Source organism: Thalassophryne amazonica, chromosome 14 (assembly GCF_902500255.1).
Source record: "Thalassophryne amazonica chromosome 14, fThaAma1.1, whole genome shotgun sequence".
In the NCBI taxonomy this organism is placed as follows: domain Eukaryota; kingdom Metazoa; phylum Chordata; class Actinopteri; order Batrachoidiformes; family Batrachoididae; genus Thalassophryne; species Thalassophryne amazonica.
In genome coordinates this window covers 47,449,482-47,467,564 of record NC_047116.1, presented here as the reverse complement: position 1 = coordinate 47,467,564, position 18,083 = coordinate 47,449,482, and the positions used below count along the sequence as shown (strand labels likewise).

The window sequence follows — 18,083 nt, the reverse complement described above, 5'->3', positions numbered from 1 at the left end:
CACAAATCCACCAAGACCAAGCATTAAGGCTATGAAATTGGGCTATTAGTAAAAAAAAGTAGAAAAGAGGATGTTCTCAATAATAGTAATGTGGCATTCAGTCAGTGAGTTCGTCAATTTTGTGGAACAAACAGGTGTGACTCAGGTGTCCCCTATTTAAGGATGAAGCCAGCACCTGTTGTACATGCTTTTCTCTTTGAAAGCCTGAGGAAAATGGGACGTTCAAGACATTGTTCAGAAGAACAGCGTAGTTTGATTAAAAAGTTGATTGGAGAGGGGAAAATGTATACACAGGTGCAAAGAATTATAGGCTGTTCATCTACAATGATCTCCAGTGCTTTATAATGGACAAAAAAAAACAGAGATGCGTGGAAGAAAATGGAAAACAGCCATCAAAATGAATAGAAGAATAACCAGAATGGCAAAGACTCACCCATTGATCAGCTCCAGGATGATCAAAGACAGTCTGGAGTTACCTGTAAGTGCTGTGACATGTAGAAGATGTCTGTGTGAAGCTAATTTATGTGCAAGAATCCCCCGCAAAGTCCCCCTGTTAAATAAAAGACATGTGCAGAAGAGGTTACAATTTGCCAAAGAACACATCAGTTGACCTAAAGAGAAATGGAGGAATATTTTGTGGACCGATGAGAGTAAAATTGTTCTTTTTGGGTCCAAGGGCCGCAGACAGTTTGTGAGACGACCCCCAAACTCTGAATAAAAGCCACAGTTCACAGTGAAGACAGTGAAGCATGGTGGTGCAAGCATCATGATATGGGCCTGTTTCTCCTACTATGGTGTTGGGCCTATATATCGCATACCAGGTATCATGGATCAGTTTGGATATGTCAGAATACTTGAAGAGGTCATGTTGCCTTATGCTGAAGAGGACATGCCCTTGAAATGGGTGTTTCAACAAGACCATTGTCTTGTTGAACCCAAGCACACTAGTAAACAAGCAAAATCTTGGTTCCAAACCAACAAAATTAATGTTTTGGAGTGGCCTGCCCAATCCCTGGACCTAAATCCAATTGAGAACTTGTGGGGTGACATCAAAAAAGCTGTTTCTGAAGCAAAACCAAGAAATGTGAATGAATTGTGGAATGTTGTTAAAGAATCTTGGAGTGGAATAACAGCTGAAAAGTGCCACAAGTTGGTTGACTCCATGCCTCGCAGATGTGAAGAAATCATGAAAAACTGTGGTTATACAACTAAATACTAGTTTAGTGATTCACAGGATTGCTAAAGAAACAGTTTGAACATAATAGTTTTGAGTTTGTAGCGTCAACAGCAGATGCTACTATTATTGTGAACACCCCTTTTCTACTTTTTTTTTTCTTACTAACAGCACAATTTCATAGCCTTAAGAGTGTGCATATCATGAATGCTTGGTCTTGTTGGATTTGTGAGAATCTACTGAATCTACTGGTACCTTGTTTCTCATGTAACAATAAGAAATATACTCAAAACCTGGATTAATCTTTTTAGTCACATAGCACTACTATTATTCTGAACACTACTGTAACTGTAACTACACTATACCAAGGCCAAAGACCATATGTGAGTCCTTTTTGAAAACCACTAGCATAATGTATCTCAATGGTTTCATTGGGCAGCAATAAGAAGAAGATCAAGCTGTTTTGTTATGTTTGTCACAAAACATTCTTTAACACGCCCATTTATGAAGTCAGAAGTTGTAATGGTAAAGCTTGAAGTTGAACAATGTGGGTCTCCCCACGCTGCATGTGTTGAACCATGCTCTTAGACACCTTATAAGTACTCATAGCTAAATAGTATTACCTTCCCCAACGACATTGGGCAGAGGTTATGTTTTCAACCGTTTGTTTGTCTGTTTTTGAACAGCTTGTAACCCACAAACATTGAACAAAATTTAAAAAAATCATAATTCTGAATCATAATTCTGTGTGTGTGTATATATATATATATATATATATATATATATATATATATATATATATATATATAATTAATTTCTTACATATTTTAGAGTGTTATTTTAGATGGTATCCTTTATTGACTGAAAAAGTTTGATGTGGATCTGATCTGGATTACAGATTTTGGGGCCATTTAAATTTAACCTTGAAAACCCAATTTAATGTATATGTTTTACATTATATCTTAATCAAACGTGCCCCAATCACTCTGATATTTGAAAGTGAGGTGCAGAGTGGTGCTTACTATCGCCTGACAAAGTTTGACCTGGATTGTGGATTTTGTGGCCATTTGAATTTAATATTGAAAAGCCCATTTGGTGTACATTTTGCATTATATCTCAATCAAAAGTGCCTTAATCACTCTCATTTGTGACAATGAAGTGCAAACTGGGACTCTCAATGAATAGACATCTGATCTGTATTGTAGATTTAGCAGATATTTGATTTTAACATTGTAAAGCCCTTTTGATCTATATTTTATGTTACTGTATATTTCAGCTCATGAAAAGTCACTTCTAACAGGACTTTGACCTTGAAAATGTCTTCCAAGGTTAAAATTTGTGGAATTGGAAAATAGTGTTGGCAGAGGTTTGCACTCTCTGAGTGCAGTGCTCTAGTTGATGTATTGACTTTGAAAACTTAATGTTCCCCAAAGCCCAGAAAAAGTTAAAATGTCTTATTTAAAAATTAATTGCACAGGGAAAAAGAATAATATACACGTGTATATTATTAGTCCCACAACACTTCCACACAATGCTACATCAGGATGTCCCTTACCAAAAAGTAGTACATGCAAGTATGTTTCAAGTATACTTCCAGTTTACTTTTTATATACTTATCAGTACTTTTTTTTGGTAAGGGGTCACATCATGTGGGCGAGAACAATAATGTGGTTAATCTTTTGCTGTTCTTCCTCCAAGAAATCTCTCCACCCGCTGCCTCCTGAGAGCCATCCAGCTGCAGCCAGATCCATGAAACTCCTTGCCAAGATTCCCAAAGATGCTGAAGCCGTCATTGTTTTAGTTGGTAAATCACAGGAGACTTTTGACAAATACTTTTTAAAATTGTTTTTAATGCATTTTCTTATTTTAAATTATAACCACAAGGCAAGGGGTCATGTCTTGATAATTTGCAGCCCTGGTTCCCAACCTGGGATTTGAAACCCCTCTGGGTTAATCAATAATCATTAAAAGATCATTGTTTTTCTTTGAATGAACCAAAGAGAACTTGGGGGGTGGGCATGGGGGGGAGGTGATGGTCTGGTGGTTAAAGCGTTGGGCTTGAGCGTAGAGGATCCCCGGTTCAAATTCTAGCCTGCTGTGTGCGCTTTGAGCGTCTGATGCAGATGGAAGAGCCTTATATAAATGCAGTACATTTACCATTTACGGACCCTTCCCCAACTCAGGGTCCTGGTGCCTCCCTAGGTTGTTCTTTTTTGGTCTATAGTGCCATTGCTTTCTGCTGCCTTATGGTACCAAAGTGCACCGATGAGCGTGTGTAAATTTGCTATTTAAACAATGTGGACAATGGACTTGAAAATGTTAACGTGTTGGTTAAGAACTTGCAATTACATTTGTGCTTCACTGTGACCGGCCTTGTACCGGGGTTAAGATACGGCTGTAGATCTCAAATAATTCCCTGCTTTGAAACACTGTTAATGTTAAATCTCAAATGTGAGAGTTTGTGGTTTTACTGGTTTTCGCGCTTTGTTCAGCTTAACCACCCATAATTAACAGCCTCACAGAGCTCAGACAGGTTTAAAACAGTTTAAAAATGTTTGATTCATGATGTTTTTCATCCAGATTTTAATGTTCAGAATCAGAATCAGAATCGCCTTTATTGTCATTGTAATTTGCATTACAACGAGATTTGAGTGCAACTCCAAAAAGATGCTTTCCGTGGTGCGAGTAATTTTTAGCTAAATAAAAGATAGTGAAATTTAATGGTAAATTATTCAGAGTATATGTACAACTAATATAAACATAAGGTAAAATAAAATGAAATGCGGACTAAGTAATGTAAAACGAGAATTATATGCAACTGTGGAATCATACTGCACGGGAATATTGCACATGGTTTACAGATATTGCACAAGAAACTTGAAGGTGCGGATTAGAGTGACTGATTGTGGCAGGGTATGATACTACAATAATTCACCATGATAGCATTAGAGCGTGAAGAATATGGTAAACAAAAGGGTTCATGGAGCAGAAAAATTAATGTCTCTGACATGTCTTACTTCTGGTAGTCAGGAGGATAAACTGCAACATGAGTCTGTTGTAGCTTTGCATTTTTAACAAGTCACTTTTCAAGTCCAGATGTGCAAAAAATTTGTATCGATAAAGCTGGTGTGCCTCTGTGTTAGGTTGTGCTGAGTTCCTGGAGCAGCCGGCCATGGCTTTTGTCAGGCTGAATGAGGCTGTGATTCTTGAGTCGGTGCTGGAGGTCCCTGTACCTGTTCGCTTTATTTTCCTGCTGCTTGGCCCAAGTCAGTCTAACATGGACTATCACCAGATTGGACGCTCCTTCTCCACTCTTATGTCTGACAAGGTATAAACCTCATCCAGTCAAATAATTGAAGCTGCCGGCCAAAAAACAAAGTCAGAACATTGAAATTAAATCACTATAAATTTTGTTTTCTTTTCAACCATGTTTGCAAGTGATATTTTTCAAACCTGTGATGTGATACCTAAGGCTTGTTACTTTCAGATTATATTGATTTTGTCTGATATAACCACAGTGTTTTCAAGGGAAATCTTTTGGAATGAAAAACAGCTCAGAACTGGCACAAACATACATTGTCTCTTTATGGCTTCTCCCTTGTTCGCTTGGGGTCAACACAGCATATCCGATATGGATTTGCATGTTGATTTGGCACAGCCTTTACACTGGATGCCCTCACTGACACAAGTCCACATTACATGGAGAATGGCCATGGGTGGTCTTGAATTCAGAACCTTCTTTGGAAGTAAGCGCACTAAACACTTGGCCACATGAGGGTTGGTTGAAAACTTTTGAGCCAAACCAAGAAGAAACCACAACTGAATAAATGTAATTCTTTATTTTTCAACATAATCTTTATTTTTCACCTTTTCCAGTGTTGCTGAAGTACCTTAATACCATTCTCATAGAACATCTTATCCTGGGACTCAAGGTAGCAACAGGTGTACGAGGCGTTGGCAACAAGGATGACATTACACGGTTTGCACACGATTCGTGCGTAATGTGCACTAATGCCACGTTCACACCAGATGCCACGCGATGCCACAAATTTGCATCCCTCACCTGGCAATGGATGCACTACCATCACCCGGTGTGTTGCTCTGCTTTCGCTGCAAAAATTCGCCCCAATGTGTCATCAAATAGGAGGAGTTTTCATTCCACTTGCCGTCAAGTCAACATGGCGGACCTTGATCACTCAGAGCGAGTTGCTGTGCTCTATTTGTTGTGGAAAGTTGACAAATGTCGCCAGGGGTGCTGTCCCTGGGTTCACAACATCCTCATGAGACGTTCCCAATTCAGGGAATTTCATTATTTGCTGCAGAAGCTGCATCTGGATGATGGCCACTTTCAGTGGTACTTCCACCTCTCCAGGACCCAGTTTGAGGACCTCCTGTCCCGTTCGCACACGCACATGTAAACAATTAAAAAAAAAACTTTCTTTCCTCACTCTCCACTCCAACTCTGTCATAATTGTCTTATAAACCAGTCACCATTTGTTTTATTATACATCTGTGTAGTTAATAAAATTATCTTCAAGGACGGTTCGTTCATGCGCATACGTGAAAAAAAAAAGAAACTGGCTGCTGCTGTTGTAGTGCTGCTGCTCGCTCTTCCCTCAAACGCTGTCATAATTATGAAATAAAGGACAAAAGGGACATAAGTCCTGCTCACAGGCTGGCTGCCAGAGACAGGACATGTCCACACCAAGTATGAACTCCAGACATCTCCATGTCACTACATATCCAGTTCCTGATTGGTCATCACGGTGCGACGACGAAAAAGTTCAGATTTTTCAACTTGGGGAAGAGGGCGATGCAATGCAACACGATACCGTGCCACAAACGCGTGGGGGCAGCAGCTCAAGCAAAGCCGCCCAGACCTCCCAATCCACACAGACCTCCCCCAGCTCCTCCGGGGGAACCTCAAGGCGTTCCCAAGCCACCCGAGAGATAGTCCCTCCAGCGTGTCCTGGGTCTTCCCCGAGGTCTCCTCCCAATGGGATGTGCCCGGAACACCTCTCCAGCGAGGCGTCCAGGGGGCATCCGGAAAAGATGCCCAAGCCACCTCAACTGGCTCCTTTCGATGTAGAGGAGCAGCGGCTCGACTCCGAGCTCCTCCCGAGTGACCAAGCTCTTCACCCTATCTCTAAGGGAGCGCCCAGCCACCCTGTGGAGGAAACTCATCTCGGCCGCTTGTACTCGCGATCTTGTTCTTTCGGTCATGAGCCAAATCTCATGACCATAGGTGAGTGTCGGAACGTAGATTGATCGGTAAATCGAGAGATTTGTCCCCCTGCTCAGCTCTCTCTTCACCATAATGGTCCGATACAGCGACTGCATCACTGCAGACGCTGCACCGATCCTGATTACATTTCAAAGTAATTCTTCCCAACTCTGCTGATGTGCGTTTGTGTATATCATTAAAATCATCCTAACAGACAAAAACACTTGTAGTCTCTGAATAATAAGGCAGTGCATAAAACCAGTACACAGAGGTAGGACGAAGTCACTGTCAAGTCATTCTCAAGCTATCAATCTGCAAGTTCCAAGTCAAGTCTCAAGTCAGCTTGCAAACAATTGGTGGTCATTATGACTTGAGACTTGACTTGGGACTTGCTGATTCATGACTTGAAAGTGACTTGATGGTGAGTTTGTCGCACCTCTGCCAGTACAGCTACAGTTATACTCTAGAGGGAATACCTTCCAGACCTGAATGGTCTTGTTTGAACATTCTGCTGTTTTCCTGCAGAGCTTCCACGAGGTGGCATATTTTGCAGATGACAGACAAGACCTTCTCAACGGTATCAATGAATTCTTGGACTGCAGCATCGTCATCCCACAATCAGATGTGGAGGGCAAAGACCTACTGAAGACTGTCGCTGCCTTCCAAAAGCAAATACTCCATAAAAGGAAAGAAAGAGAAGCCAAGAGACAGCACTCCTCGCCTGGAAGTGAACTAGACAATAAAGGTAGTCCATGAAGTTATATACAGCTCTTATTGAAGTTTTTCCTGGTGTTTTTGCAGGCTAAGTGGTTAGAGCACCGGCCTTCTGTGCAGAAGGTTGCTGGTTCGAGGCCTGGCTTGGAGTGCTCTGCCACCTGATGTGTATTGCTGCCCACCCAGCAGCAAAAGGGGTCTCTGACTAATAGTTGGAGAAGGTATAAGGTAGTGAAGAAAAGAACTGGCCACTCTGCTTCATCCTGCTGTAGCGTAGCACATGTGCAGTTCTAACTAGCACATCCCTGAAGCTTGGCTTGGAGTATGTCCTATTGTACAGTAATAAATAATTATTACTGTACAGTAGGTCATCAATGACCACTTTTGTCACTTCTTCAGAGATGGTCCAGCTCAGCTTTCATTTTGAAATTAGAATTTTATTTTTTATTTATTGTTATGGCGTTAAATATAATGGGAATTCTGATTATTCTAAATAAAGTATTTAACACTCCCGCATAGTTCAATTGTTGCTTTCAGTAATATTTCAATAGTCCTGGTTATTACAAAGGTGACCATGTTGATCACCCGCTATTGTAATAATGTGCACTATTGTAATAATTATGACAGTAATGATGACATTTATTTCATTAGTGCTTGGTTCCTACCATCAGTGTAATGGTTGTTACAGTAGTGACTGTTATAGTAGTGGTTGCAATAATGCTGATGATTTTTAATGCATTTGCTGTAGAAAATGCCAATTTGAATTTTACTTTCTAACTATTTGCAGCACTTACAATGTTTCTGCACATCTTAAAAAAACATCTTTTGTTTTCTCTTTTCATTAGTAAAGTGTAAAAATAAAGAGAGAGACCAAAAGAGGGAAAAGGAAAACAATGGATTTTCCTGAAGCACATTAACAATTTTAAAGTTTAAATTCACAGAAAAATGGGATAAGGACTTTGGCAATATTTAAACTTAGGTTCAATTTCCAGTCACACAGCCTGTCTGTGTCCTTGGATTAGACACTGTGTTTGCATTGTCCTTGTCCACCCAGCCATTCGTGGGTACTAATGATCGACATCAGATTGGCACCCCATCCAGGGGGAGTTGTAGACTTTCATCTGCTAATGAATCAGGGGATGAGCACCAGCAACACATAGCCTGGGAGCATATATAGGACTCACTATTACTCACATTATCAATAATAATTTTCTTTTTCCTATTTTTCCTTTTTCCTACTTAACTTATTCTGAAATAAACCCTGTAGAGGTCCATGTGGAGGAGGAGCAGGAGGAGGAAGACCAGGAGGTAGATCCCTTAAAACGATCTGGGATCCCTTTTGGAGGCCTGATCCACGACATCCACCGCCGCTACCCCCATTACATCAGCGACATAAAAGACGCGCTGGACATGCAATGTCTTGCTGCTGTCATCTTCATCTATTTTGCCGCCCTATCACCAACTATAACCTTTGGAGGCCTGCTGGGTAAATTTGAGTACTTTCCAAAATCCTTATCAGCTTGTTTTTAATCCTTGTTTAGTGAGCAGAAATTTGCTGTTCCATGTCTTATTCCATATAGGTGCACTCTAAAAATGGTTTGTAAGTACTACTGGTTGTGATTTTCACATACAGGAGAGAAAACAGAAGGCCTGATGGGCGTGACCGAGCTCATTGTTTCAACTGCATCTCTCGGAATTATATTCTCCCTGCTGGCTGGGCAGCCTCTACTCATCATTGGTTTCTCAGGACCCTTATTGGTGTTTGAAGAAGCCTTCTACAAGGTGTGTTATCGGAAAAGATAGACTTTATATAATTTACTTTAAATAACAAACACAATAATGGTGATTTTTCCCAATGCATTTTTATATGTTTGTGTCTTCTTAAACTCAGTTTTGTCAAGCTCAGAATTTTGAGTACCTCACGGGTCGAGTGTGGATTGGATTCTGGCTCATCTTCATTGTCTTAGTGATTGTGGCAGCAGAGGGCAGCTTCCTTGTTAGCTATATATCACCTTTTACACAAGAGATTTTTGCCTTCCTCATCTCCCTTATCTTCATCTATGAGACTTTTTCTAAGCTTTTCAAGGTAACTACCCCATTAAAGATTACACTGATTTAACATGATTCCCTATTAGGGAACAGTGCAAAGTTTTCATTTCAAATTTTTTTTTTTATGGCTTCTCTTAACCCTATAAAGCCCACCCTGTGAAATAATTGTCAGAAGATTCTAATTTTTTTGAAACAAGAGTCTTTATTGGACCTTTTAACAAACCTACCAAAAAACAAAAAACAAAAAAACCTTTTAGCATATATGAGTTTTTATTTGTATCATATTTGCTACATTGGACGTTCTAGCATAAAAACATCCATTTTAAATCCAGAGCAAACATAACATTTCAAACCTAAAAAATGCTGCATTTTCTTAGGGAAATTACTGTGGATCACTTGTTTCAGGCAGCCATTATGAATGTCTCATCTGAAGGCCCTCTGATGCATAAGATACTGACATCTGGTGGTTTGTCTGTGCACTACAAGTATCTCATTGTATACGATAGGTTTTTTGGGGAGAAAATATCACACTGATGAAGCAGACATCTCAGAAAATCCTGTATCAAATATGATACACTTGGCATTATAGGGCTAATGAGCTTTTTACATTTGACTGTTTTTATTTGATTGCTTGTTAAGACTTCTAAGTTGATTTAAATGGATCTAAACCCATAGATGTTAGTGTGGATTCCTGTAGGATAACTTTAGAATTTCTTCTTCAGGTGTTTCAGGAACATCCACTAATGGCCATTTACCCCAGTGATCACCTGCCAAATGAAGATCAAGATCCCATCTTCAACCAGCCCAATACTGCTCTTCTCTCTCTGGTCCTCATGATGGGCACTTTCTTTCTTGCCTTCTTCCTCCGGAAGTTTCGAAATAGCAGATTTTTGGGCGGAAAGGTATACTCAAACATATTTACTCATAGCAAAAGTCATGTTTGACATTGGTATTTTGATTAAAACTAATTGTCCAACAAAGATTACACTGTGAAATACACAGGATGTTACATTTAAGATCCACATAGTGTTTCGTGTTTTGTATTCTACCACGTATGTGGGTAATTAGCTGAGTTTAGTCAATGTGTCCAGATGAACTACAACAGAACTTAGCAGAAATCATTCCCTCTTCTTATTGTTTTATATATACGAGGGCTGTCCATAAAGTATAGGTCCTTTTTATTTTTTTCAAAAACTATATGGATTTCATTCATATGTTTTTACGTCAGACACCTCCGTGTTGATAACCATTTGTAAAATCCAGGCGGCTTTTGATGGCTTTCAGTGGAGTGAGTATATGAGGAATTGTTTAACAGCTGGACATGTTCCAACTTGTCCTTAAGGCTTCCAACGGAGGTGTTTTTCCTGTGCCGCCGCTCCGCGTTGGCTGCGTCCCGACGCGCGGACCCGTCCGCACGTCTTTCATTAAAAAAATCTCCTTTAACAGTGGAATATCCGGATAAAATGCTGAAACCGACTTCTTCTGAAACTTCTCTGTTCTCTCACGACGTCCTGGATCAATAGAGCCTGAAATGTGGAGGTTTTCATCTTGAAACAGGCTGATGACGCCGCCTGAGAGCACAGCGCGACGTCTCGCACCGTGGGAAGTCCTTAAAGCGACAGTGTCACCTCAAAATCTCTCATCAGCCGTTAAAATTTTCACTGAAAACCAGCTTAATTTTTCGAACCATGTCCACTTCGATGTGTCTCACAGGCTTAGAAAAAATTTTGATCAAACGAAGCGCCAGTCTCTCAGCAACTTCTCAGACAAAGGAATTCCGACGAGGGGCTGGACGACTCCTCCCACAAGGAGTGCTCACAGGCGAATGACGTCACCGACAGGCGTGGAAAAACTCACGCATGTGCACGAGGGTTCATGCATGTCTGACGTAAAAACATATGAATGAAATCCATATAGTTTTTGAAAAAAATAAAAAGGACCTATACTTTATGGACAGCCCTCGTACTACAAAGTCTTAAGAGCATCAGTTGGAGACAGCATACGGCAACTGAAATCATATATGTACGATTGCCACCTATATCCCAACAGCTCAAGCAAAAGCATTTCCAGTTTGCTGGTGATTACAAATTGTGCCACATGGCAAATGATAGCCTCTCACCTTCTCTGGTGCCCATCAGGCAGAGTAATATTTAGAAAGCTGACTTTTCCAGAGACATTGGCCAGAGATTCAGGAATCGAGATTGGAGAGCTGAGTACAGCGATACAGGCATTTAGAAATCATTCTGGGAATCTCATCCACCTCTGTGGTTGAAGGTTGATGATGATACTTAGTTATAACTTAGTCATTATACTGATGCCAGATCAGTCATTGCGGTGGGGAGTATCTGTTGTGGCTTGGCCAAGGCTGAAGTATGCATGCGCTTTTATTTATTTATTTATTTATTTATAACCTGAATTTACTGATTTCTCTGCATCTCACAGGCCAGAAGAATTATTGGTGACTTTGGCATTCCCATCTCAATTTTGCTGTCTGTATTGATGGATTACTCCATTACTGACACTTATACACAGGTAAGAAGAGAGTAATTGAGTTCAGCCACATGAACATTCTCATTAAAATGACACAAGTGAAACAAATGTCTTCTATTACAAGTACACAAACACATATTGAGAACACATTTCCCACCCAAACAGCATTACAAACCATCACAACCAAATATAATATTGTACTGTGTATTAAATGTAGCTCCATGTTACTGTGTATTAAATGTAGCTCCATGTTACTGTGTGTGTGTGTGTGTGTGTGTGTGTGTGTGTGTGTGTGTGTGTGTGTGTGTGTGTGTGTGTGTGTGTGTGTGTGTGTGTGTGTGTGTGTGTGTGTGTGTGTGTAAAACACACTGCAAGTTGCCACGTAATACACACATCACATGCAACGGTCGCACATGTACACATTTATACGGGGAAACATTTCAGCCATGTTTGGAGCCTTGGAGCTAATCTTTCCGTATCATTTGTTTTTGATAATGACCTTTATTCCACAATCGCTATCACCAATGACTGTTTCACAATGTGTATTCACTTTGAAATCTTCTTGTGTGCATCTGTTTTTAGGTTTTTTAGTTTTTTACTGACTCAGAAGACAGAGCTGTGTGCCTGACCAAAAAAAAAAAAAACACATCCTGTTGAACCTTTTTACATAGAAAGTTAAGAATATAGATAGGTAGATATACAGGTACATACATGTAGACTCACCATCAACTTTGTCCTTTTAGATTAGTTTTGTAATCCAGATGTTGTGGATTTATTTGAGGAGTGTAACCCTAGACCATGTGAAAGTGAGTTCTTGCAACCAGACAGCAGTCGTGTGACTTTTTTTTCAATCACTGAATTGTTTTTGTGGCAGCACGGTGGCTTAGTGCTTAGCAGTGTTGCCTCACAGCAAGAAGGTTATGGGATCGATTCCCACCTGTGGACTTTCTGTGTGGAGTTTGCATGTTCTCCCTGTGTTTGTGTGGTTTCCCCCAAGTGCTCCGGCTTCCTCCCACATCCAAAGACATGCAGGTTAGGTGGATTGGAAACTTTATATTGTCCGTAGCTGTGCATGTGGGTTTGTATGTGCTGTGGAAGAGAGCTTTACCATCAGATAGCCTTGTCCACAACTACCACAAAAGACTCCAAGCTGTTGTTGAAGTTAAAGGGGTAATACACAGTATTAAGAATAAAATCCCATGTGATAATCCAACCATCACGGTGTCCAGAGTTGTGTTGTGCTGCTGAAGTGAGCAAAAACAAAAAAGAAATTAAAGTTCCCTGGAAAGACTCTGACGCATGAGACTGCTTGGCCCAATGACAGCAAACTCTCGGCAGAACTGTCCAGTGGCATGCGTGCACTTGGTAGCATACACACACATACACACACACACACACACAACTGAGTGATAATTTCAGCCCCACATGTATGCGCAGGGCACACATGCACGTCAGGAACAAAGCGCTCCCTCCCACTCTGGTCCCGTGTTTGTTATCCAGATGTGTTTGTTATCCAGACAGTCTGCAGCGCCTTTTATGGCCGTCTGACAGCAGTCAGTGTCATCTCAACTGTTGTCTACTTGCGGTTTGGATGCTATCATGCAGGTGTGGACGAGGTACTCCGGATGCATTCTGACACTGCAGACCATGCCTCCTTTCCTCCCGACTGCGTTGGATTATGGCAGTATTTGCCGTGTTGGGCTGGTTCCTGCACATTCTTGCTATGTATGATGGGGGCTTACATAAAATGGGTGAAATGCAGAGGACAAATTTTGTTGTGTGTATGTATACGAGGTCTATTAGAAAACTAACCGGCAGTTTTATAAAAAAAAACAAAACAATATGGATTTGAATCACATGCGATTACATCAGACATGCTTGAACCCTCGTGCACATGCGTGAGTTTTTCCACGCGTGTCGGTGACATCATTCGCCTGTGGGCAGGCTTTGAGTGAGCACTGCTCCAGCCCTCTCGGCTGAAATCCTTTGTCTGAGACGCTGCTGGAGACGGCGCGTTGCTTTATCAAAATTTTTTCAGGACCTGTGAGGGATATCCGAGTGGACACTATTCGAGAAATTCAGCAGGTTTTAGGTGAAAAGTTTAATGGCTGATGAGAGATTGTGGAGTTTCTTTCGCTTTAAGGACAGCTCCCAAAGCGGATCGGCGCTCTGCGGTCAGAGGTAGCGTCTGTCTGGCTGTTTCGAGCTGAAAACATCCTAATTTAAGGCTCTGTTCACCCAGGTCGTCGTCAGAGAACAGAGAAGTTTCAGAAGAAGTCGGCATGAGGAGTTTACGCGGACATTCCACTGTTAAAGGAGATTCTGTAATGAAAGAACATGCGGGCAAATTCGCCGAGTCGGTTCTGTGACGACGCCGCAAATCCGTCTGCGCCGCGACAGGAAAAACACCTCCGTGTTGAAAACCATTTGTAAAATTCAGGCGGCTTTTGATGGCTTTCAACAAGTGAGTATCTGAGAAATTGTTTAACAGCTGGGCATGTTCCAACTTGTCCGTTAAGGTTTGCAATGGAGGTGTTTTTCCTGTCGCGGTCGGGTCCGGCCCGACATGCGAATCTGCCCGCACGTTCTTTCATTACAAAATCTCCTTTAACAGTGGAATGTCCGCATAAACTCCTCATGCCGACCTCTTCTGAAACTTCTCTGTTCTCTGACAGCGACCTGGGTGAACAGAGCCTGAAATGTGGAAGTTTTCAGCTTGAAACAGCGAGACGATGCCGCCTTGGAGCGCAGATCGCCGTCAGGCGCCGTGGGCCGTCCTTAAAGAGACACTAACAGACCAAAATCTCTCATCAGCCGTTAAAATTTTCACCGAAAACCAGCTGAATTTATCGAATGGTGTCCACTCAGTTGTGCCTTACAGTTTTTGAAAAAATTTTTATCAAACAAAGCAGCAGTCTCTGAGCCATTCCTAAACAATGAAAAAACGATGAGAGGGTGGGCCACTCCTCACTCAAAGACTGCCCACAGGCGAATGACGTAACCGACAGGCGTGAAAAAAACTCTCGCATGCCCACGAGGGTTCAAGCATGTCTGATGTAATCATACGTGATTCAAATCCATATGGTTTTTGAAAAAAATAATAAGGTCGGATACTTTTCTAACAGACCTCGTATATATATGTACAGTGACAATAAAGGCTCTTCTTCTTCTTTTCTTCTTCTTCTAATACAATTGTAAATACATGATGACACAAGAAAGGGAAAAAAAACTATTTCCATTGTGGTCCATTTAAAAATTGAATGACAAAACAAAACAGAAGTAATAATAAAATAAAATGATTATATAGTACAACCCCAGTGACAATGAAGTTGGGACCTTGTGTGAAATGTAAATAAAAAACAGAAAACAATGATTTGCAATTCCTCTTGAACCTATATTCAATTGAATACACCACAAAGACAAGATATTGAATGTTCAAACTGATAAACTTCATTGTCCATCCATCCATCCATCCATTTTCTTCCACTTTATCTGGAGTCAGGTCGCAGGGGCAGCAGCTCAAGCAAAGTCGCCCAGACCTCCCGATCCACACACACCTCCCCCAGGCATTCCCAACTCTGAGGCGTTCCCAAGCCAACCGAGAGACGTAGTCCCTCCAGCATGTCCTGGGTCTTCCCCGGGGCCTCCTCCCAGTGGGACATGCCCGGATCACCTCTCCAGCAAGGTGTCCAGGGGGCATCCGGAAAAGATGCCCGAGCCACCTCAGTTGGCTCCTTTCGACGTGGAGGAGCAGCGGCTCGACTCCGAGCTCCTCACCATATCGCTCAGGGAGTGGCCAGCCACCCTCCGGAAGAAACTCATCTCGGGCGCTTGTACTTGCGATCTCGTTCTTTCGGTCATGAGCCAAATCTCATGACCATAAGTGAGGGTTGGAACATAGATCAATCGGTAAATCGAGAGCTTTGCTCTCTCTTCACCACGATGGTCCGATACAGCGACCGCATCACTGCAGACGCTGCACCGATCTGTCTGTCGATCTCACTCTCCATCCATCCTTCACTCGTGAACAAGACCCCGAGATACTTAAACTCCTCCACTTGAAGTAAGGACACTCCACCGACCTGAAGAGGGCAAGGCACTTTTTTCCGGTCAAGAACCATGGCCTCGGATTTGGAGGTGCTGATTTTCATCCCGGATGCTTCACACTCAGCTGCAAACCACCCCAGTGCACGCTGAAGGTCCTGATTTGATGAAGCCAACAGAACCACATCATCCGCAAACAGCAGAGATGAGATTCTGTGGTTCCCATACTGGACCCCCTCTACACCCTGGCTGCGCCTAGAAATTCTGTCCATAAAGGTAATGAACAGAACCGGTGACAAAGGGCAGCCCTGGCAGAGGCCAACGTGCACTGGAAATAGGTTTGACTTACTACTGTTAAGACTTACTGTTAGACCTCAGTGCTGCTTTTGATACTGTTGACCATAAAATTTTATTACAGAGATTAGAGCATGCCATAGGTATTAAAGGCACTGCGCTGCGGTGGTTTGAATCATATTTATCTAATAGATTACAATTTGTTCATGTAAATGGGGACTCTTCTTCACAGACTAAGGTTAATTATGGAGTTCCACAAGGTTCTGTGCTAGGACCAATTTTATTCACTTTATACATGCTTCCCTTAGGCAGTATTATTAGACGGCATTGCTTAAATTTTCATTGTTACGCAGATGATACCCAGCTTTATCTATCCATGAAGCCAGAGGACACACACCAATTAGCTAAACTGCAGGATTGTCTTACAGACATAAGGACATGGATGACCTCTAATTTCCTGCTTTTAAACTCAGATAAAACTGAAGTTATTGTACTTGGCCCCAAAAATCTTAGAAACATGGTGTCTAACCAGATCCTTACTCTGGATGGCATTACCCTGACCTCTAGTAATACTGTGAGAAATCTTGGAGTCATTTTTTATCAGGATATGTCATTCAAAGCGCATATTAAACAAATATGTAAGACTGCTTTTTTGCATTTACGCAATATCTCTAAAATTAGAAAGGTCTTGTCTCAGAGTGATGCTGAAAAACTAATTCATGCATTTATTTCCTCTAGTCTGGACTATTGTAATTCATTATTATCAGGTTGTCCTAAAAGTTCCCTGAAAAGCCTTCAGTTAATTCAAAATTCCGCAGCTAGAGTACTGACGGGGACTAGAAGGAGAGAGCATATCTCACCCATATTGGCCTCTCTTCATTGGCTTCCTGTTAATTCTAGAATAGAATTTAAAATTCTTCTTCTTACTTATAAGGTTTTGAATAATCAGGTCCCATCTTATCTTAGGGACCTCATAGTACCATATCACCCCAATAGAGCGCTTCGCTCTCAGACTGCAGGCTTACTTGTAGTTCCTAGGATTTGTAAGAGTAGAATGGGAGGCAGAGCCTTCAGCTTTCAGGCTCCTCTCCTGTGGAACCAGCTCCCAATTCGGATCAGGGAGACAGACACCCTCTCTACTTTTAAGATTAGGCTTAAAACTTTCCTTTTTGCTAAAGCTTATAGTTAGGGCTGGATCAGGTGACCCTGAGCCATCCCTTAGTTATGCTGCTATAGACTTAGACTGCTGGGGGGTTCCCATGATGCACTGAGTGTTTCTTTCTCTTTTTGCTCTGTATGCACCACTCTGCATTTAATCATTAGTGATTGATCTCTGCTCCCCTCCACAGCATGTCTTTTTCCTGGTTCTCTCCCTCAGCCCCAACCAGTCCCAGCAGAAGACTGCCCCTCCCTGAGCCTGGTTCTGCTGGAGGTTTCTTCCTGTTAAAAGGGAGTTTTTCCTTCCCACTGTCGCCAAGTGCTTGCTCACAGGGGGTCGTTTTGACCATTGGGGTTTTTACGTAATTATTGTATGGCCTTGCCTTACAATATAAAGCGCCTTGGGGCAACTATTTGTTGTTATTTGACGCTATATAAATAAAATTGATTGATTGATTGACTACCGGCAATGTGAACCAAGCTCCTGCTGCGGTCGTACAGGGACTTGATAGCCATTAGCAAAGGACCCCGGACCCCATACTCCTGGAGCACCCCCCACAGGGTGCCCCAAGGGACATGGTCGAACGCCTTCTCCAGATCCACAAAGCACATGTGGACTGGTTGGGTGAACTCCCATGAACCCTCGAGCACCCGATGGTGGGTGTAGAGCTGGTCCAGTGTACAGCGACCAGGACGAAAACCACACTGCTCCTCCTGAATCCGAGGTTCGACTAATGGTCGAATTTTCCTCTCCAGTACTCTGAAATAGACCTTACCAGGGAGGCTGAGGCGTGTGATCCCCCTAAAGTTGGAACACACCCTCCGCTCCCCCTTCTTAAACAGAGGGACAACCACCCTGGTCTGCAAATTCAGAGGCACTGTCCCCGACTGCCACGCGATGTTGCAGAGGCGAGTCAAACAAGACAGCCCCACAAC

The 18,083-nt window shown here is 42.0% G+C and overlaps 1 protein-coding gene across 1 annotated transcript in view; it reads left to right on the top strand.

Annotated features, from left to right (window-relative positions):
• Window positions 1-18,083, top strand: part of slc4a3 (solute carrier family 4 member 3) — a 147,274-nt gene that overhangs the window by 105,966 nt on the left and 23,225 nt on the right. Inside the window, exons 11-18 of the mRNA XM_034186203.1 lie at window positions 2,873-2,978; window positions 4,318-4,502; window positions 6,924-7,143; window positions 8,380-8,598; window positions 8,746-8,894; window positions 9,004-9,198; window positions 9,884-10,063; window positions 11,604-11,693. Coding sequence (XP_034042094.1) covers window positions 2,873-2,978; window positions 4,318-4,502; window positions 6,924-7,143; window positions 8,380-8,598; window positions 8,746-8,894; window positions 9,004-9,198; window positions 9,884-10,063; window positions 11,604-11,693 — 1,344 coding nt within the window. The remainder of the gene's footprint in view (window positions 1-2,872; window positions 2,979-4,317; window positions 4,503-6,923; window positions 7,144-8,379; window positions 8,599-8,745; window positions 8,895-9,003; window positions 9,199-9,883; window positions 10,064-11,603; window positions 11,694-18,083) is intronic.